The following is a 21,722-nucleotide window of genomic DNA, read 5'->3' as shown; positions in this document are numbered from 1 at the left end:
ATTGAGAATAAGGATATTTGTGGAGCCTCCTCCTCCAGTGAGTCGTTTAAATGTCCACCATCATTCATAACTGGATGTGGCAGGACTGCAGGGCTTAGATCTGATCCATTGGTTATGGAATCACTTAGCTCTGTCTATCACTTGCTGCTTATGCTGTTTGGCACGCGAGTAGTTCTTTGTTGTAGCTTCACCAGGTTGACACCTCATTTTTAGGTATGCCTGGTGCTGTTCCTCACATGCTCTCCTGCACTCTTCATTGAACCAGTGTTGATTCCCTGGCTTGGTGGTAATGGTAGAGTGAGAGATATGCCAGGCCATGATTGGAGTTGAGTACAATTCTGCTGCTGCCGGTGGGCCATAGAACTTAATCAAAAACAGAATTACCTGGAAAAACTCAGCAAGTCTGGCAGCATCGGCGGAGAAGAAAAGAGTTGACGTTTCGAGTCCTCATGACCCTTCGACAGAACTTGCGTTCGCAAGTTCTGTCGAAGGGTCATGAGGACTCGAAACGTCAACTCTTTTCTTCTCCGCCGATGCTGCCAGACTTGCTGAGTTTTTCCAGGTAATTCTGTTTTTGTTTTGGATTTCCAGCATCCGCAGTTTTTTTGTTTTTATCATAGAACTTAATGTTTGTCCCGTCTTGAGTTGCTAGATCTGTTCAAAATCTGTCCCATTTAGAATGGAAGTAGTGCCACACAACATGATGGAGGATGTTCTCAAAGTGAAGACGGGACTTCAGCTACACAAGGATTGTGTGGTGGTCACTCCTACCGATACTGTCATAGACAGATGCATCTGCAGCAGGCAGGTTGGTGAGGATGAGGTCAAGTATGTTTTTCCCTCTTGTTGGTTCCCTCACCACCTGCTGCAGACCCAATCTAGCAGCTATGTCCTTCAGGACTCAGCCAGTTCAGTCAGTAGTGGTGCTACTGAGCCACTCTTGGTGATGGACGTTGAAGTTCCCCCACCCAGAGTACATTCTGCACCCTTGCCACCCTCATGCTTCCTCCAAGTGGTGTTCAACATGGAGGAGCACCGATTCATCAGTTGAGGGAGAGCGGTGCATGGTAATCATCAGGAGGCTTCCTTGCCCATGTTTGACCTGATGCCATGGAGACTTCATGGCATCCAGAGTCAATGTTGAGGATTCCCAGGGCAACTCCCACCTGACTGTATAGCACTGTGCCTCCACCTCTGCTGGGTCTGTCTTGCCGGTGGGACAGGACATTCCCAGGGGTGTTGATGGTTTTGTCTGGGACATTATCTGTAAGGGATGATTCCGTGAGGATGACAATGTCAGGCTGTTGCTTGACTAGTCTGTGAGACCACTCTCCCAATTTTGGCAGAAGCCCCCAGATGTTAGTAAGGAGAACTTTGCAGGGTCGACAGGGATGAGATTGCCGTTGTCGTTTCTGGTGCCTAGGTTGATGCCAGGTGGTCTGTCCAGTTTCATTCCTTTTTTGTGACTTTGTAGCAGTTTGTTACAACCGAGTGGTTTGCTGGGCCATTTCAGAGGGAATTTAAGAGTCAACCACATTGCTGTGGGTCTGGAGTCATATGTAGACCAGACCAGTTATGGTCAGCAGATTTCCTCTCTGAAAGGAAATTAGTGAGCCACATGGGTTTTTACAACACCATCCCACCATCTGCCATGGTGGGATTCAAACCCGGGTCCCCCGAGCATTACCCTAGGGTGCTGGATTACTAATCCAGTGACAATACCACTACACCATCGCCCCTCCCTACCCCCCCCCCCCCCCGTGCTGTAACTTTTCTATGGTTCTATGGATTGGAAGCCTGGGCAGCACTGGCAGAGCAAGAGGGGATCAGACTACCCACACTCAGCTCTCCATCATTCCCTCTCCAAAAGAAGATAGACTGGGGGCAGGGGGGGTGAACTGGTGGTTATGAGTGGTTGTAGGGTGTGGGGGCGGTTAAGGGGCTTATTTAATTATTTTCCCAGTTTGTGTGGGGAAATATCTGACATCATGTCACACCCTTCCCAGGGTGACACACCTATTGGAAACTTTAACACTGTAGTTTAGAAGAATCCATGAGCTGTTGTAGCCAGCTCCCTGTAGAGCCCCTTAATTATCAGCTAAAAAGTTTCCAATTGAAAATTTACTAGAATGAAAAATAATTTATCGATTTAGAGGGCACTGAGCTCCATCTGCTGGCACAGAAACTGAACATCTGCAACCATAGAACTGCAGAAAAGTTACAGCACAGAAAGCGGCCATTCAGCACATGCTCTGTTGCAAAATAGCACAGTTTGATCTTTTGCATTGTTCCAGTGAAGCTCAACGCAAACTGGAGGAACAGCACCTCATCTTCCAACTGGGCACTTTACAGTCTTCCGGACTGAACATTGAGTTCAACAATTTTAGATCATGACCTCTCTCCTCCATCTCCACCCGCTTTCCGATCCCCCTTTTCCAATAATTTATATAGATTTTTCTTTTCCCACCTATTTCCATTATTTTTAAATGCATTTCCATCCATTGTTTTATCTCTACCTTTTAGTCTTTTTTGATTCCTTTACCCCAACCCCACTAGAGCTATCTGTACCTTGCTTGTCCTGCTTTTGACCCTTAATTAGCACATTCCTTAGATAATATCACCATCTTCAACACCTCTTTGTCCTTTTGTCTGTGACATCTTTTGGTTATCTCCACCTATCACTGGCCCTCTATCCAGCTCTTCTTGTCCCACCCCACCACCCCCCACCAGCCCCCCCACCCCCCCTTTAACCAACTTATATTTCACCTCTTTTCTATTTTTACTTAGTTCTGTTGAAGGGTCATTTGGACTTGAAACGTTAACTGTGTTCCTCTCCGCAGATGCTGCCAGACCTGCTGAGTTTTTCCAGCTATTTTTGTTTTTGATCTTCTACATGCATCTTTTAACCTCGATTTAATTTCACATCTGCAACTCTGATAGTCGAGCCCTCCCTCCAAAGGAGAAAAGGCTTCTGTTGTGAAGCAGTTAAAAGAGGCGGCGAATAGTTTGGGGGAAGTTCGGTTTTTGCTGCTGGAGAGAGAAAGTGGTGAGGGAGGGGATGTAGAGAGAGTTTCAAAGTGTGGGACCAAGAAGAGCAAAGAGTCAGCCAGCAAAAGGAAGGGGTGAGGGAGGGGATGCGAGGCTGGTGGAGGATGCAGAGGTAGGTTGGGGGTGAGGAAAATCAGTGCAGGGATCCAATGGCCATTCAGTAGGGATGAGATGAAGGGGGGAGACATTGGTAGGGGAGAGGCTGTGCCAGAGATTGTGGACTGGAAGCTTTGTTGCAAATCATTCTAAGCTCAAATTTGATCTCGGGCTGTGTAAATTAATGGATTTAAGTCTCAGAAGTCGGGAGCACAACAACTGACCTCAGTTTTTAAAAAAGAATCAGCCTGGGCACCTGCTCCTGGTCACCATCCAGTGATTTCAGCTGGAAAACATGTGCAACTAAATCAAAAACAGAATTACCTGGAAAAACTCAGCAGGTCTGGCAGCATTGGTGGAGAAGAAAAGAGTTGACGTTTCGAGTCCTCATGACCCTTCAACAGAACTGATTGAATATTAGAAGAGGGGTGAAATATAAGCTGGTTTAAGGTGGGGGGGGTGGTGGGGGAGAGAAGTTGGGGGTTGGTGGTGTGGTTGTAGGGACAAGCAAGCAGTGATAGGAGCAGATATTCAAAAGATGTCACAGACAAAGGAACAAAGAAGTGTTGAAGGTGGTGATATTATCTAAACGAATGAAAGACCCAAACCTCGCTGTTGCTTGCCATTTTAACACTCCACCCTGCTCTCTTGCCCACATGTCTGTCCTTGGCTTGCTGCATTGTTCCAGTGAAACCCAACGTAAACTGGAGGAACAGCACCTCATCTTCCGACTAGGCATTTTACAGTCTTCCGGACTGAATATTGAGTTCAACAACTTTAGATCTTGAACTCCCTCCTCCATCCCCACCCCCTTTCCGTTTCTTCCCCCTTCCTTTTGTTTTTTCCAATAATTTATATAGATTTTTCTTTTCCCACCTATTTCCATTATTTTTAAATCTTGTATGCCCTGTTAGTCTTTCCACCCCACCCCCACTAGAGCTGTACCTTGAGTGCCCTGCCATCCATTCTTAATTAGCACATTCATTTAGATAATATCACCACCTTCAACACTTCTTTGTTCCTTTGTCTGTGACATCTTTTGATTATCTGCTCCTATCACTGCTTGCTTGTCCCTACAACCACACCCCCCCCCCCACATCTCCCCACCCCACTCCACCTTAAACCAGCTTATATTTCACCCCTCTTCGAATATTCAATCAGTTCTGTTGAAGGGTCGTGAGGACTCGAAATGTCAACTCTTTTCTTCTCCGCCGATGCTGCCAGACCTGCTGAGTTTTTCCAGGTAATTCTGTTTTTGTTTTGGATTTCCAGCATCCGCCGTTTTTTGTTTTTATCTTAGGGTTTGGTGTAGATGCTCGGCACCCTGTCACGTGTTGAACCTTGCACCGAAGAGGAGTTTCTGTCCTTTGAAGGGTTTCTGTTTGAATGGGGTTTAGTTGGTGAAACAGAATGATGTAGCTCCCCCCCCCAACCCCCCCACCCCCACCACCACCACCACCACCACCCTTTAAGACAGGCTGTTTCAGTGTTCTCACACTGCTTGGGCAGTTAAAGGCATGAGTCTACTGAGCTGACAACCACACCAACAATTCACTTGTACTGATAGTGGCTCCTTACCCTTGTCCAGTAGCAGTTTTTCCAGGTATTCCTTGTCTCCATACAATTCACCCAGCAGCACTCGCACCGTTTTGTTGGTTTTCGGCTCGTCCTGCTCGGGTTTCATACTCTGCCGCTTCAGGTTTAATTTCTGGCGTCGCAGTTGAGATTTGGTCTTTGGCACCACTTTCTTCATGAGAGATAGAAAGTATTGATCAGTTCATTCTCCCTGTCCTGGAGCGACAACAGAAACTAAAGAAGACACGAGTTCACATCCCAGCACAGCAGCTAGGGGGATTCATTTCAGAGCATTACCTAAATCTGGAGTGAAAAGTTTGGATCTGTAATAAAACTATCACCTGGTCCACTAATGTTCCAAATCCACAGGAATGCGGTTGAGTTATAACCGCCTCAGAAATAGCCGAGCAAGACACTCATTTGCGTCAAAACTGGTACCAAAATCTATTATAACCCACATGGACCGCAGCGGTTCAAGGAGGCAGCTCATCACCCCATTCTTCAGGGCAATTAGGAAGCACAATAAACGTTGGCCTGACTCTCACAACCAATAAATAAACAAGTTTCACCATATCCCTCAAACCATAGCAGCGAAACCACCCCGACCCCCACCTCACAATCCATGGAGGGTTTATAAACCCCTGTGAATTCCGGGCGTTTGTCCCGGTTAAAACAGCTCACCTCCTCTCGTCTGTAAAAGAAGGACAGGTCCCCTTTAGTTTCGAGCTTCACTGAGGAAGGACCTGTGTGAATCAAATGAATCATTAAATCGGTGAGTGTTCGTGTTGGGAGTTGACAGCAGCTGTAGAGAAATGGACAGAGCTCTGAGCAAACCCCATTCAGTTTTCAATTTGACTTATTTCCTGCTCCCCCCCCACCCCCGTTGAATGAAGTACAGGTCAATCAAGTCGGAGTTTTCTTGTCTGCTTCTATCACTGCTTGTTTGTCCCTACAACCACACCCCCACTCCACCTCTCTCTCTCTCTATCTCTCCGCCCCCCACACACACACCTTAAACCAGCTTATATTTCAACTCTTTCTTGGACTCGAACTGAAGTTCTGTCGAAGGGTCATGAGGACTCGAAACGTCAACTCTTTTCTTCTCCGCCGATGCTGCCAGACCTGCTGAGTTTTTCCAGGTAATTCTGTTTTTGTTTTTGTTTCGGAGTTTTCTTGTGTTACTTTGTTTTACTCCAGTGTATTGCACCTCGGTCCCAGTGTGAACGTGATTTGACTCGAATGCATCGTCTGCTCCTCAGTCAGCCGGAACCTGATTCGGTCCCCAAGCTGTAAACACCTTATTCCCGCCAATGATCTCCCCTCATCTACAAAGCAGCAGAGCTCTCTCGATTTTCCCTAACAGCCTCCATCTCGCCACATCCCTCCTTGCTTTCAAAGACCAATTAAAGCACCTACTGCAAGAGCAAAATACAGCAGGTGCTGCAATCCTGATATAAAAACAGAAAATGCTGAAACTCAGCAAGTTTGGCAGAGTCCGTTAGGGGGTGACAGGGAGCGGTGGAAGCTGGTAAAATAGCGGGGAGCCGCAATAGGGCAGCTTCCCATGTCGGCCTGCCGCCTAGCGGTGCCTTGGAGGCGGCCCAGGGTGTGGATCGGATGCCGGGGAGTTATTTGCATCATTAAAGCTCCTACTGGGGCCATTAAGTGGGGCTGCCAACATTTTGCTGGTGGGGGAGGGTGGGTGGAGGTGTGGGGTGGGGGGGGGGTGTTGTCCTGTGTGGGGAGGCTTCCAGCTTCAAGGGGGTGACCTCCACACTGCTTGGGAGGCATTGGTGACTGAAACTCCTCAAAGAGGGTGTCGCAGGCATGAAGGGCAGCCCTCTAAGCCCCAACAATCCCCTGAAGATGTTTTCCCTCCAATTGGTCAGGCCCTTTGCCCTTGGCCATCCTGAATTTACTATTTCTAACTACCTGTCCGAGGGCGTTCCCAATTTGAGGCACCCCTGAGGTCACCAACCTGCCTCAGCAGCACCTACCACCGCCAGTGACACTGCTGAGGCTTCTGAATGGACTGGCAGCATCAGGAGTCTGCTCGCCTTCCTTAATTAGAGAGTGGACCCAGAGGCAACCAATTAGGAGGTAAGGCCACCAAACTGGTCCGGCTGTCAGTAGGTTTGGGCTCAGACTTCCAATTGGTCCCCAAAGCTGAATGTAAAATTCAGCCCAATGTTTCAGGTCTGTGGCCTTTCATCAGAAGTGGTGTGATTGTATTGAAAGGTGGAGCAGGCTCAAGGAGTATGGTCTACCCCTGCTCCTATTTCTTATGTTATTCTAAATCCTGTTACTCTCTCCACAGATGCTGCCAGACCTGCTATGTATTTCCAACATTTTTTGTTTTTCGTTTAAAAATCCTTCTCCGCCCACCCACAACATTGTCTATATTCCCTCCCTTTTTCCCCTCCCGTTCACGATCCATACTGTAGCTCTGAAGTCAGCAGCTCCAGGTGAGGCACAGTCCTGTCACCAGAAACAGGCAGAAAGAGAGAGAGAGGGGCTGGGGGATCAGAGGCAATCCCGTCCACTAGCACACACTTACTTCCTACAGAGTTGTCAATAGCCTCCCGAGCCTTCTGAATTCCCAGTCGGAAATTGTGGTCATCTGGACGGAGTTTATGTCCTCGATGATAGAACATTAAAGCGAGTTCAAACTCACCCTTAGCATACAGGGTTTCAGCCTTTCGATAAAGACCCTAACAAGGCAACAAAATATTAAAAGACCCTTTATTGTTTTTAAAATGTGCACATTAATTTTAGTAAACATCGGACTGCTTTGTAGGACCCTTATAATCTGGGGAACCTTTAATTATTAAATGATTATTAGCTTTAAATTTACATTGCCGGTATCCAGCACAATGCACCGATATTATGCACCACTGGGGCAATTCCAGGCCTGTGGAGGCAATAGGATTGTGGTATTGTCGCTGAACTAGTAATCCTGAGACCCAAGCTCGGGTTCGAGTCCCGCCACAGTAGATGGTAGAATTTGAATCTGAAATTAAAAGTATAAACATGAAACCACTGTTGTAAAAAATAACAATCTGGTTTACTGATGCCCTTTAGGGAAAGAAATCTGCCATTCTTACCTGGTCTGGCCTACATTTAACTCCAGAAGCCACAGCAATGTGGTTGACTCTGAAATAGCCTCTGAAGCAAGACACTCAGTTCTGTAACCAGACAGACCACCCAGCATCAACCTAGGCACCGGAAATGACAACGGCACACCCACCAACAGGATAGGCCCAACAGAGATGGCGGCGCAGTGGTATACAGTCAGGAGGGAGTTGCCCTGGGAGCCCTCAACATCGACTCCGGATCCAATGAAGTCTTATGGCATCAAGTCAAACATGGGCAAGGAAACATCCTGCTGATTACCATGTACCGACCCCCCTCAGGTGATGAATCAGTTCTCCTCCATGTTGAACACCACTTGGAGGAAACACTGAGGGTGGCAAGGGCACAGAATATACTCTGGGTGGGGGACTTCAATATCCATCAGAGTGGCTCGGTAGCACCACTACTGACTGAACTGGCTGAGTCCTAAAGGACATAGCTACTAGGCTGGGTCTGCGACAGGTGATGAGGGAACCAACAAGAGGGAAAAACATACTTGGCCTCATCCTCACAAACCTGCCTGCTGCAAATGCATTGGTACCCATGACAGTATCGGTAGGAGTGACCACTGCACAGTCATTGTAGAGACGAAGTCCCATCTTCACACTGAAAATCCCCTCTATTGTGTTGTGTGGCAGTACCACCATGCTAAATGGAGTAGATTTCAGACAGATCTATCAACTCAAGACTGGGCATCCATGAGGTGCTGTGGGCCAATAGCAGCAGCAGAATTGTACACGAACACAACCTGTAACCTCATGGCCCAGCTTGTAACCTCATTCCCCACTTGACCATTACCATCAAGCCAGGGGATCAACCTGAAGAGTGTAGGAGGGCATGCCAGGAGCAGCACCAGGCACATCTAAAAATGAGACGTCAACCTGGTGAAACAATAACACAGGACCACTTGCGTGCCAAACAGCATGAGCAGCAAGTGATACACAGAGTTAAGTGATCCCACAACCAACGGATCAGATCTAAGCTCTGCAGTCCTGCCACATGCAATCATGAATGGTGGTGGACAATTAAATAATTCACTGGAGGAGGAGGCTCCACTAATATCCCCATCTTCAAGATGGGGGAGCACAGCACATCAGTGCAAAAGATAAGGCTGAAGCATTTGCTACAATCTTCAGCCAGAAGTGCCAAGTGAATGATGCATCTTGGCCTCCTCCGGAGGTCCCCAGCATCACAGATGCCAGTCTTTAGCCAATTCAATTCACTCCATGTGACCTCAAGAAATGGCTGAAGGCACTGGATACTACGAATGCTATAGGCCCTGACAATATTCCGGCAATAGTATTGAAGACTTGTGCTCCAGAACTTGCCGCACTCCTAGCCACGTGTTCCAGTACAGCTACAACACTGGCATCTACCCGGCTATGTGGAAATTTGCCCAGCTATGTCCCATGCACAAAAGCAGGATAAATCCAACCTGGCCAATTACTGCCCATCAGTCTATACTTGATCATCAGTAAAGTAATGGAAGGGGTCATCAACAGTGCTATCAAGCAGCACTTACTTAGAAATAACCTGCTCACCAATAAAAACAAAAAACAAAAAACTGCGGATGCTGGAAATCCAAAACAAAAACAGAATTACCTGGAAAAACTCAGCAGGTCTGGCAGCATTGGCGGAGAAGAAAAGAGTCGATGTTCCGAGTCCTCATGACCCTTCGACAGAGCTCACCAATGCCCAGTTTGGGTTCGGCCAAGGCACTCGGCTTCTGACTTTATTATAGCCTTGTAATGTACAAACATGTCCTTGTAAAAATGGACAAAAGAGCTGAACGCCCTAGGTGAGGTGAGTGACTGTTCTTGACATCAAGGCTGCATGTGGGAGGTGATGGTGGAGTGGTATTGTTGCTAGATTAATAATCCAGAGACACCTGGGTCCAAATCCTGCCATGGCAGGAGGTTGAATTTGAATTCAATAAAAATCTGGAAATAAAAGTCTAATGATGACCACGAACAATTGTCAATTCTGGTTCACTAATGTCCTTCCTTCCTTTAAGGAAGGACATCTGTCATCCTTACCTGGACTGGCCTCCATCTGACTCCAGACCCACAGCAATGTGATGTAGTTAACTCTTAACTGCCCTTGGAGAGCAATTAGGGATGGGCAATAAATGCTGGCTTAGCCATGAATAAATAAAAAAAAAATTTGAATGAGGGAAGCATCAAGGAGCCCTGGTAAAACTGGAGTCAGTGGGAATCATGGGAAATCTCTCCACTGGTTGGAGTCATACCTAGCACAAAGGAAGATGGTTGTGGTTGTTGAAGGTCAGTTATCTCAGCTCCAGGACATGGAGTCATAGTGGTGTATAGCACAGAAAAAGGCCCTTCGGCCCATTGAGACTGCACCAGTCAAACATTGGCATACACCCAGCTATGTAGAAATTTGCCCAGCTATGTACCATGCACAAAAGCAGGATAAATCCAACCTGGCCAATTACTGCCCATCAGGCTACACTTGATCATCAGTAAAGTAATGGAAGGGTTCATCAACAGTGCTATCAAGCAGCACTTACTTAGCAATAACCTGCTCACCAATGCCCAATTTGGGTTCCGCCAGGGCACTCAGCTTCTGACTTTATTATAGCCTTGTAATGTACAAACATGTCCTTGTAAAAATGGACAAAAGAGCTGAACGCCCTAGGTGAGGTGAGTGACTGTCCTTGACATCAAGGCTGCATGTGGGAGGTGATGGTGGAGTGGTATTGTTGCTAGATTAATAATCCAGAGACACCTGGGTCCAAATCCTGCCATGGCAGGAGGTTGAATTTGAATTCAATAAAAATCTGGAAATAAAAGTCTAATGATGACCACAAACAATTGTCAATTCTAATACCATTTTCCAGCACTAGGCCCATAGTGTTATGAGGGTATCTGCCTCTACCACGCTTTCAGGCAGTGAGTTCCAGATTCCCACCACCCTCTGGGTGAAAAAAATTCTTCCTCATATCCCTCTAAACCTCCTGCCCCTTACCTTAAATCTACACCCGCTGGTTATTGATCCCGCCACCAAGGGGAAAAGTTCCTTCCTATCTACTCTATCCATGCCCCTCATAATTTTATACACCTCAATCATGTCCCCCCTCAATCTCCTCTGCTCCAGGAAAAATAACCCCAGTCTATCCAATCTTTCCTCATAACTAAAACTCTCCAGCCCAGGCAACATCCTGGTAAATCTCCTCTGCACTCTCTCTAGTGCAATCACATCCTTCCTATAATGTGGATTCCAGAACTGCATGCAATACTCTAGATGTGGCCTAACCAGCCTTTTATACAGTTCCAGCATAAGCTCCCTGCTCTTATATTCTATGCCTTGGCTAATAAAGGCAAGTATCCCATATGCCTTCTTAATCATCTTATCTACCTGTCCCGCTACCTTAAGGGACCAATGGACATGCACACCAAGGTCCCTCTGATCCTTATCACTGCAGGAGTTCCTCAGGACCCAACCATCTTCAGCTGCTTCATCAATGACCTTCCTTCCATCATAATGTCAGAAGTGGGGACGTTCACTGATGATTGCACAATGTTCAGCACCATTTGTGACTCCTCAGATACTGAAGCAGTCTATGTCCAAGTGCAGCAAGACCTGGACAATATCCAGGCATGGGCTGACAAGGGGCAAGTAACATTCGCACCACACAAATGTCAGGAAATGACCATCTCCAACAAGAGAGAATCTAACCATCACCCTTTGACGTTCAATGGCATTACCATCACTGAATCCTCCACTATCAACATCCTGGGGTTACCATTAACCAGAAAGTGAACTGGATTAGCCATATAAATACTGTGGATACAAGAGCAGGCCAGAGGTTAGGAATCCTGCAAAAAGTAACTCACCTCCTGATTCCCCAAAGCCTGCCCACCATCTCCAAGGCATAAGTCAGGAGGGTGATGGAATACTCCCCACTTGCCTGGATGAGTGCAGCTCCTGCAACACTCAAATAGCTTGACAACATCCAGGACAAAGCAGCCCGCATGATTGGCACCTCATCCACAAACATTCACTCTCTCCAACACCAACCCCCCCGGGCACAGTGCACTGCAGGAATTCTCCAAGGGTCCTTAGACAGCACCTTCCAAACCCATGACCACTACCATCTAGAAGGACAAAGGAGGCAGACACATGGGAACATCACCACCTCAAAGTTCCCCTCCAAGCCAGTCACCATCCTGACTTGGAAATATATAATCGTTCCTTCACTGTCGCTGGGTCAAAATCCTGGAACTCCCTTCCTAACAGTGCTGTGGGTGTACCTACACCACATGGACTGCAGTGGTTCAAGAAGGCAGCTCACCACCACCTTCTCAAGGGCAACTAGGAATGGGCAATAAATGCTGGCCTAACCAGTGAAGCCCACATCCCATGAATGAATAATACAAACCCCAACTTCACCAAAGAGATGTCAACTTTAAGTGCACCCTCACTTAGCCAGAGCTTATCCATACAAGTACCTGAGCCATCCCAGTTATATTACCTGGTCTGAGCTGTGTTAAGTGATTTGAGTTGGGACAGCAGTACTGATGGCTATGGCCTTGGTGGGGAAATCAGCCAGGGTTCCTGTTTCCAAATTCTCTCCATTGCTGAAAAGTGCAAGTATTTGGGCACCGGACAAGGATCGGTTGGAATTTGATTATGATGCCCCTCAAAGTCAAATAGTATTAGCATTCATCTAAGCCAACTGAGAAGAACAATCACTTGGGGTGTTATTAATCCATGGTTGTGGAACCTAATTGCCACTAACTTCGGGTAGGAAGAGCTCTGATAGAGGTGTTCAAAATTATGAAGGGTCTGGACAGAGTAGATATGGAGAAACTGTTCCCATTGGTGGAAGATGGAGAACCAGAAGACACAGATTTAAGGTAAATGGAAACGCACGAAAGGCGACATGGGAGAAAATGTTTAATGCAGTGAGAGGTTAAGATCTGGAATGCATTGTCTAAGGCTGTGATGAAGGAAGATTCAATTCTGGCCTTCAAAAGGGAATTGGATAAGCACCTGAATAGAAAAAAATGACAGGGCTATGGGGAAAATATAAGGGGATGGGACTAGCTTTGTTGCTCTTGCAGAGAGCTGGAATGGGCTTGAAGTGTTGAATGGTCTCCTTCTCATAGAAACTAGGAACATGAGTAGGCCATTCGGCCCTTCGAGCCTGCTCTGTCATTCATTATGTTCTTGGCTGATCATCCAACTCAATAGCTTGCTCCCGCTTTCTCCCCATATCCTTTGATCCCTTTTGCCCCAAGATCTATATCTAACTCCCTCTTGAAAACATACAATGTTTTGACCTCAACTACTTTCTGTGGTATCAAATTCAACAGTCTCACCACTCTCTGGGTGAAGAAATTTCTCCTCATCTCAGTCCTAAATGGTCTACCCTGTATCCTCAGACTGTGACACCTGGTTCTGGACTCCCCCACCATTGGGAATATCCTTCCTGCATCTACCCTGTCTAGTCCTGTTAGAATTTGATAGGTTTCTATGAGAACCCCCGTCATTCTTCTGAACTCCAGCAAATATAATCCTAACCAACTCAATCTCTCCTCATATGTCAGTCCTGCCATCCCAGGAATCAGTCTGGTAAACATTTGCTGCACTCCTTCTATAGCAAGAACATCCTTCCTCAGATAAGGAGACCAAAACTGCACACAATATTCCAGGTGTGATCTCACCAAGACCCTGTATAACTGCAGCAAGACATCCCTACTCCTGTACTCGAATCCTCTGGCTATGAAGGCCAACAAACCATTTGCCTTCTTTACCACCTGCTGCACCTGCAATGCTTACCTTCAGCAACTCTACTAGTTCTCTACTGTAAATATTCTATAATTCCATACACACAAAAAATGGCCATTCAGGTATGGCGCCAGAGGAAGAGAAACATCAAAGGGAATAAATCGACTAAATGAATTGTTATACTAACGTTACCTTGTAGAATTCTTTATTGCCCAATTGGGACGCCTCTGCATCTTTCAGAGCAAGTGTGGTGTTTCCAACTGCCAGGTAGCATCGTGAACGGGCAACCAGACAGTTTCTGTTCTTTGGTTCTTGTTGAAGGGCCTGCAATAAAAATTGCGACAAACTTCACCATCCAGCATATTTTAAAATTATTTATTTTGCATTCATTAAGTTGAGAGTTAACCCTGAGTGAAATGCTTTCCATGTTTATTGCATAGAATCAAAACACTCCCGGGGCATTGAGATACAGCGTAAAGCTCCCTCCACACTGTCCTCATCAAACAATCGCAAGTCAGGTACAGCACGGGGTTAGATACAGAGTAAAGCTCCCTCTACACTGTCCCCATCAAACAATCGCAGGACAGGTACAGCACGGGGTTAGATACAGAGTAAAGCTCCCTCTACACTGTCCCCATCAAACACTCCCAGGACAGGTACAGCACGGGGTTAGAAACAGAGTAAATCTCCCTCTACACTGTCCCCATCAAACACTCCCAGGACAGGTACAGCACGGGGTTAGATACAGAGTAAAGCTCAGATAAAAGCAAAATACTGCGGATGCTGGAAATCTGAAATAAAACCTGAAAATGCTGGAAAAACTCAGCAGGTCTGGAGGCATCTGTGGAAAGTGAAACAGAATCAATTCTTCCGAGTCCGTATGTATCTTCTTCAAAGTCATACGGATTCGAAACGTTAACTGTTTCTCTCTCCACAGATGCTGCCAGACCTGCGGAGTTTTTCCAGTATTTTCTGGCTTTATTACAGAGTAAAGCTCCCTCTACACTATCCCAATCAAACACTCCCAGGACAGGTACAGTCCCTTCCAAATGGACTTCAGAGGAAGACGAAAATATCCTATCAAGCTGAGCAGGATTTAATGGACAGTGCAGCCTCATATCCCCGACGCCATTTCCTAAGCAGTCGTCATTGCCAGCTCCGTGAACAACTCTAGGTTACTGTTGTGACCTGTGGAGCAGCACAAGACAGCCTGCAGTGAGAACTCTGATTCGAATTGGAAAACGATTCATGGGAACTTGCACCTCACTGAAGCTCACCCCCCACTCCGTCCCAATTCCCCAGAGAAACAAAGAACAGTCCAGATTGGAAATAACCAGTCACAATCCCCTCGTGTATTACCTGCATCCCTTCAATTCTGTGAAAATAGTGTCGGGTTCTTAGAGTTACAACATCACTCGCTTGCACGAGTTGAACTGATTATTAGCTGTGCCCTCTGGCTGGTAATCTTCTAATTTAACTTACGTGTGAATAACTGTTGATAGCTTTTTCATACTCGCCCAGCATATACAGCCGATCTCCCTCTGATTTGTAAGTGAGGTACGAGCAGATTGGGCCCGACAAAATCTCTTCTTCATCGTCAGCCATAGCTCTCTGGCTCTGTCTCTGTGTCTGGATCTGTCCCTGACTCTCTGCCTCTCTTCCTCGGCCTCCCTGCCTCTGTCTCTCTTTCTGTCTGTGTCTGTCTCTCAGTCTCTCCCCGACACCTTGTCTCCCTGTCTCTCTTTCTCTTCCTCTCTCGCTGCTGTTGGAATGTATTCAGTGCCTGGGCTTCTCGCGGTTACAATCTGTTTGGAATGTAACCAGCCTGTCTCTTAGCAACCCCCTAACAACCGGACGCGGGGCCACTTCGATACAGGGAGCATATATTCCATAATACATTAAATTTCTCCCCAGTGTAACAAGTGAATCAGGAACCTGACCCTACAACAACTCTGCTACTTTAATTTATGATGGAGTTAAATTCTCCATTAAAGAGTTTATAATTTGGCACTCTGCAAACTTTATTTCATACCTAATGCAAAGGACTGCTTCCATAGGCAAATCCCTGCTTTCTACTAACTACATCTGGTTTTAAGCACAAACTAATCTATTTGGTAACATGCTCTGGGAAAACGATAAACCCAATATGCACACTCACCTCAAAACCTCTCGAGGGTATATATAACAGGCTACAAACTATAAATTGGACTTATTAAGAAATAAAGTAAATTAAGCAAAATTCAAATAATAGTGGGTCGATAAATCATAATATTTCACTTAAGTTTCAGAATGTGGCACAAAACAATAAAACAGTTTAAAGTCTTATTCAGTATTCTGATTCCTCGATGCTACTTTTTTATGATAACAGTGCAGTGAACTGGATGAGTTGGGTAAAAGTTCCTGTCCGTATTTCTCTGTCATCTGAGCTCTGAGCATGAAGATATCAATCAAGATCAACACCCAAAACCCAGGCTGAAATGTCTTATGCAACGGAAATTCCAAACGATAAACCCATTCTCTTCTCTCGGTTTATCTTTAAATTATTAAGCAATGGCATCTTTCTGAACCTCTGGTCCTCCTAGATAGTTGCTAGATCCAAATGTTGTAGCAACGTAATATAAACAAAATCATATAATTTTAAAGGGGTTGCAGGAAGAGAGACCTGGAAATGTACAGCTTTGAAGGTGGAAGGATAAGTTGAATACGCTGTTGAAGAAGCTTTTCGGATCCTTGGCTTTATAAATAGAAGCATAGAGTAAAACGCAGTATTGTTAGGCTAATCATTTATAAATCATTTGTTTTACCCCAGTTGGAGTATTGTGGCCAATTCCATGCACCTCACTTTAGGGAGGATGTCAAGGCCTAGGGGAGGGTGCAGAGTTACTAGCAATAGTACCAAGGATGAAATATTTCAATTATGGACAGAGAATGGATACACTGGGATTGTTCTTCTTGGGTGAGCAAGGTTAAGGGGAGATTAATATGTGTTCAAAATCATGAATGTTTTTGATAAAATAAACAAGGAGTAAAACAAAGCTACGCAGCGAGCTGTTGTGATCTGGAATGCACTGCCTGAAAAGGGGGTGGAAGCAAATCCAATTATAATTTTCAGTAGAGAATTGAATAAATGCTCGAAGGGAAAACATTTGCAGGGCTATTAGGAAGGAGCAGGCGGGTGCGACTAGTTGGATCGTTTTTTTCAAAGAGCCAGCACAGGTATAATGGGCTGAATGACGTCCTACATTATATCCAGTATCTTTCCCAGATTCTAATATATGATGTTTAGTAATTTTCCACAAACCCTGGACGTTCGCGCAGTGTGCTGTGGGAGTTGTAGTTCAGGGAGTGAGCCCCACACAGACCCACAGTGAGAGAAAGACTACAACTCCCAGCATGCATCTGATCCAAAATTGCACGTATGCGTATATGGAGAGGGGGCGGGGACAGTCAGGCGGGCGGTGGGCGTTCACGTGATGCTGCGTGAGCCAATCAGCGGGCCGGAATGACTGATCAGCAGATGGTGAGGCGAGAGGCCGGGTCCGCCTCAGCCTTACAGAGCCGGCTAAAGGATTGCGCTCAGAGCGGGGCTGCGCCGAGCGGGGAGACAGCAGGTGAGGCAGGCCAGAGCGGCGGGCAGAATATGCAGCGAAATGCGGTGCAGAGCCGGCGGGTGTGTGAGGCGAGGCCGCGGCCTGTGTAAGGTCGGAGCCTGGGGCTGCCATGGCTACAGCCCCGGGAAGGGGCCGCCGCCGTGTGCCACAGCAGCACTGGGCTGAATAGAAGCCAACTCCAGTGCAGCCTGACTATAAACCCTTGCAGTTTCTTTGGGATCAGTAGCTCCTGTGAGTTCGTTCTAGAATTTCTCTGATCATTGGAAGCATTTTCTAGCAAACCGGAGCGCACACATTTTAAAATAATGGACAAAAGAACCAGGGGGGGGGGGGTGGGGGGAAATAGAGGGAATTATTTTTACTCAGTGAGTTGTAATCTGGAATGTGCTGCTTGAAAGGGCGATAGAAGCAGATTCAATAACAGTAACAACTTTCGAAAGGGAATTGGATAACCATTTGAAAGGGAAAGATTTACAGGGCAAGGGGGCAAGATCGGAGAGAGTGAGACTATTTTTTTTTACAAAGAGCTGGCACAGACACGATGGGTCCATTTGTGTGATTTTAACTGCCTCAGTCTTCTCTCTTTAATGTAATTTCTGTGCCTAATCACTTGTACAGTTTAATATCTTCAGTTGGCAGAAAAAGAATCCATTCATCCTAATTATAGTGTTTTTAAAATTTTGTTCCAGAGGAGAATTTCAGTTTTTATTTGGTTCAGACACAGGGTTTCAGTGAATATTGAACCCTCTTAGAAACTAAGTTTGATTGTAATGTAAAAGCTCAAAGTTATGTTGTTTAATTTCTGGTAAAAATTATTTCTCATCTTTTATGTGAGTGCTGCATATTGTTAGCTGTGCCTCAGTGGAAGCATGCTCATGTCTGTCAGTAGGTTGTGGGTACTAGCCTCACTCCAGAGACTTGAGGCTGGCACTCCAATGTAATAGTGAGTGTTGCAATGTTGAAGGTGCTGACTTTCGGGTTGAGATGTTAAACAAATGCCCTGTCTTCCCTCTTGGCTGGTTGTAAAAGTTCCTATGGCACTATTTCTCCTGAATATTCTGGCCAATAAATCACTAATTTTACTTGGCTGATTTCGCAAAATTGCTTACTGTGTTCACTACTTAACAAAAATGATTGCATTCCTAAAGTAGGGTGCTTTGGGATTACTGGAACTTGAAAAAGCTACAACATAAATGAAAGTATTTTTGGTTTGTGTAAGGGTTAAAATGACAGTCAAGCAATGCCAAGGGAGCGATTCATGTTTTCATTCTAACTGAGCCTGTTCACAAAAAAAGTATGCTGAAATATTTGATTAGCTGTGGACACTAGGAATTCTGTGCAGATGAGGCTGAGCAAAATGATAGTCCTATGTTTTTGCTACAGGATGTTGAAAGCATATGCTCCATGAAAATATGTTGGGGGCATCATTTGTTTAGAATTGGGAGTGTCGGCTATGCAATACAGTATATACTAATGGGTGAAACTTGCATTCTTTTGGTTTACTGTGTCTCTTATTTTATGTGGATTAGTATAGCTGATTAGTATCAAGATTGATCTCAGATTTCAAGGAGGTGTGGCACAAATTGCAGTAGGAGTTCATCACTGACCAAGATTTGTAGAAACGTTAACTGTGTTCCTCTCTGCAGATGCTGCCAGACCTGCTGAGTTTTTCCAGGTGTTTTTGTTTTGGATTTCCAGCATCCGCAGTTTTTTGATTTTATGATTTGTAGTTGATGCACTGAGCTTTAAACACCCTTCCACTTCAACAATTGATACAGCATAGTAGTTTATGGCTGCCTAGTGTACACTGTCTGTCACTGCTGTTTCAACACACATCTGCCCAGGGAGCTGCCAAGTAAGTCATGAACAGCTTAGAGGGAAAATAAATATTGCACCATGGCAGGCTGCAACCTTTGTTCTTAAAGCGTTATACTTTGCATATAATTAGAACAACCAGTACTCTGGAATCGGTAAACAGAGTGGGGTCCAGGGCAGCTCGTGGAAATGGATTTCTGATAACAGCCAGCAACAGGTTGTTTCTGCTGAGTTTTTCCAGGAATTTTTGTTTTTGTTTTGGATTTCCAGTATCTGCAGTTTTTTGCTTTTATCTACAGGTTGTTTCCTGTTGCTTCAGTATCCTGTTGCTTCAGTATACCTAAATGAGGTGCTGAATCCTTTTTAAATATAAAATGTGGAGCTGTTTCTGTGAAGGGTTGTACAATCAGCAGGGAATCAGCACTGCTTATTTGTTTTGAATTGTTTTCTGCCGGAAGGTTTCTGCTTTGTTTGTTGCTTTTGCAAGCATTCAGTATTTCATGAAGTTGTATGGCAGCAAGCAAGTGCAGCTGCCCTGTAATCCTTTTGGAATGAAATGTGCCTCAGTTTGTTTCTATTTTTAGACATGGCTGCCACCAAACCATATTGCTTTATTTAATATTGGACTTATACATGAGTGAGAATGTATTGTTGACTTAGCTTTGTAGAAGTTCCCTCTTATTGGCAATGGTTGAATCATGTGTATATTGTAATATACAAGGATTATATATAATGAGGCTACAAACATCCTGCTAGTACATTATAATTGTCAGTTCTTCCCATTGATGCTTATCCCCCTGAGGAATAGACAGCAAAAAACAGTTGTTCAAATGGTTCTGATGACTTTGAAATCATCAAATTCCTTTTTTATCATGTAGTTTCTTCCCTCACTTGTCTAGCTTTAAGGTTCAAAATCAGATGGCATTTACAGTACAGAAACAAGCTATGCAAATCAAATTGTAAAATTTATTCCAAATTCTGATAATTCTTAGATGTGGAACAGCAACTATAAATAAACTGCTGGCAACTATTTGCAGAATAGTAATCCTCTAAGCTGCCACATTCTCAGACAGAAACACCTCGTACGGAGGAAAAGCTACATAAATGCTGTAGTTACATGGCGTAGGCCAGAGATTAAGGGTTCTATGGTGCATGACTTGCCTCCTGACTCCCCAAAGCCATTCTACCACCTACAAGGCACAAGTCAGGAGTGTGTTTGAATACCCTCCATTTGTCTGGATGAGTGCAGCTCCAGCAACATTTGGAAAACTTGACCATCCAGGACAAACCAGCCTGCTTAGGTGGCACTTCATCAACCAGCTTAAACACCCAGTCCCTTCACCACTGGCACACTGATGACAGTGTCTAATCATCTGTCAGGTGCATTGCAGCAAGGCACCAAGGCTTTTTTGACAGTACCTACCAAATCCCTGACCCCCACCATTTGGAAAGACAAAGGCAATAGGTTCATGGGTACATCACCTCCAAGTCGCACACTGTCCTGACTTGGACGTATATCATCATTCCCTCATAATTCCTGGGTCAAAATTGCGAAACTCCCTCTAACAATATTGAAACATTTTCATCAGATGCTGCAGTTCAAGGAAGTGATCCAGCACCACCTTTTTCCAACAGCAACTATGGTTTGAAAATAATGCCAGTCTCGGCAGTGTTGCTCACACCCGGAAGAATGATTGGAAAATGGACCAGTATAGTGTTGCTTTCTTAAGCTTCTACTTGAAATTTTGTTCTTTGCCCTGCAACCTCTTTTCTTCCCTCCACTCCTCAGAGATATACTGTAACCCTTCATTTCTGTGATGTGCTCTATGCGGCAGCTGCTCTGAAAACTCCCGAGGAGGTAGGATTTACTGTTCAGGAGTCCTTGGACTTCGCCTTGACGCCTGTAACCTTGGGTCTATTCGTGTCATTTTCTGTTGTGGACTGGACTGGTATCCCAGACCAACCTGTTCTTTACGAGGTGTTTCTGTCTGAGAATTTGGCAGCTTTGAGAATTGCTATTCTGCAACTAGTTGCCACCAGTTTTTTATTTATAGTTGCTGTTCCACATCTAAGAGAATTATCAGAATTTGAAATAAATTTTATAATTTGATTTGCATAGCTTGTTTCTGTACCGTAAATGTTTCTGATTTTGAAACTTAAAGCTAGATGAGTGGTTAACCATGTGTGTATCCTTGCTACTCCTTGCTTTAAAATCGATTGCCTATCACCTAAACTTTTCTCTGCTGCTCTTGTATTGTTACTGTTGTGTTGTTGGGATTTGACTGAAGTGTATCAGTGGGTATTTAATATGCTTACCATATGTTCATTTGAACTGACAAATGGAACAGTTAAATAAATCCTAAGTTAAACTAGAAACTTATAAATACTCAACATGTCAGGCAGAATCTTTGGGGAGAGGAAGGTAGTGTTATCTTTCAGGTCGTTGACCAGTCAGAAGAGCTGTAGATCCTTCGGTTCCACTTTGAGCTAATAACATTAGGCTCAGGTGGGGTGGGATTAATTTAGTGGGATGGAGTGAAGTGTGCTTACTGCAGCGTGTATTGATCAGACCCTACCTAGAGTATAAACTTCAGGAAATATATTTTGGCCTTGAAGGAAGTGCAGCACAGACTCACCAAAATGACATCAGGGCTTAAAGGGTTAAATTGAGGATAGGTTGCATAAAGTTGG

The 21,722-nt window shown here is 45.1% G+C and overlaps 2 protein-coding genes across 19 annotated transcripts in view; one reads left to right on the top strand and one right to left on the bottom strand.

The window, feature by feature from the left end:
* The window catches only part of odad4 (outer dynein arm docking complex subunit 4), an 85,855-nt gene extending 70,035 nt beyond the window's left edge, over positions 1–15,820 (bottom strand). For 14 of the 15 annotated variants that reach the window (XM_041173821.1, XM_041173825.1, XM_041173823.1 and 11 more), the window contains exons 1-5: positions 15,088–15,289; positions 13,798–13,929; positions 7,277–7,430; positions 5,401–5,462; positions 4,723–4,891 (exon numbers count right to left, since the gene is read on the bottom strand). In XM_041173821.1, coding sequence (XP_041029755.1) covers positions 4,723–4,891; positions 5,401–5,462; positions 7,277–7,430; positions 13,798–13,929; positions 15,088–15,210 — 640 coding nt within the window. In that variant the 5' untranslated portion in view covers positions 15,211–15,289. Of the gene's footprint in view, positions 1–4,722; positions 4,892–5,400; positions 5,463–7,276; positions 7,431–13,797; positions 13,930–15,087; positions 15,290–15,763 lie in introns of those variants that run through there. The other variant, XM_041173831.1, reaches the window with a different exon arrangement.
* Positions 15,821–17,076: 1,256 nt separating this feature from the next.
* LOC121269018 (ATP-citrate synthase) overlaps positions 17,077–21,722 on the top strand; it is an 81,463-nt gene continuing 76,817 nt past the window's right edge. For 3 of the 4 annotated variants that reach the window (XM_041173384.1, XM_041173383.1, XM_041173379.1), the window contains exon 1: positions 17,077–17,216. The gene's annotated coding sequence lies outside the window, so the exon portion shown is untranslated. The remainder of the gene's footprint in view (positions 17,217–21,722) is intronic. The other variant, XM_041173381.1, reaches the window with a different exon arrangement.

The sequence above is a fragment of the Carcharodon carcharias genome, chromosome 23 (genome assembly GCF_017639515.1).
Source record: "Carcharodon carcharias isolate sCarCar2 chromosome 23, sCarCar2.pri, whole genome shotgun sequence".
NCBI lineage: Eukaryota > Metazoa > Chordata > Chondrichthyes > Lamniformes > Lamnidae > Carcharodon > Carcharodon carcharias.
Note: the sequence above shows the minus strand (reverse complement) of the source record. Positions and strands in the feature narration are given on the sequence as shown.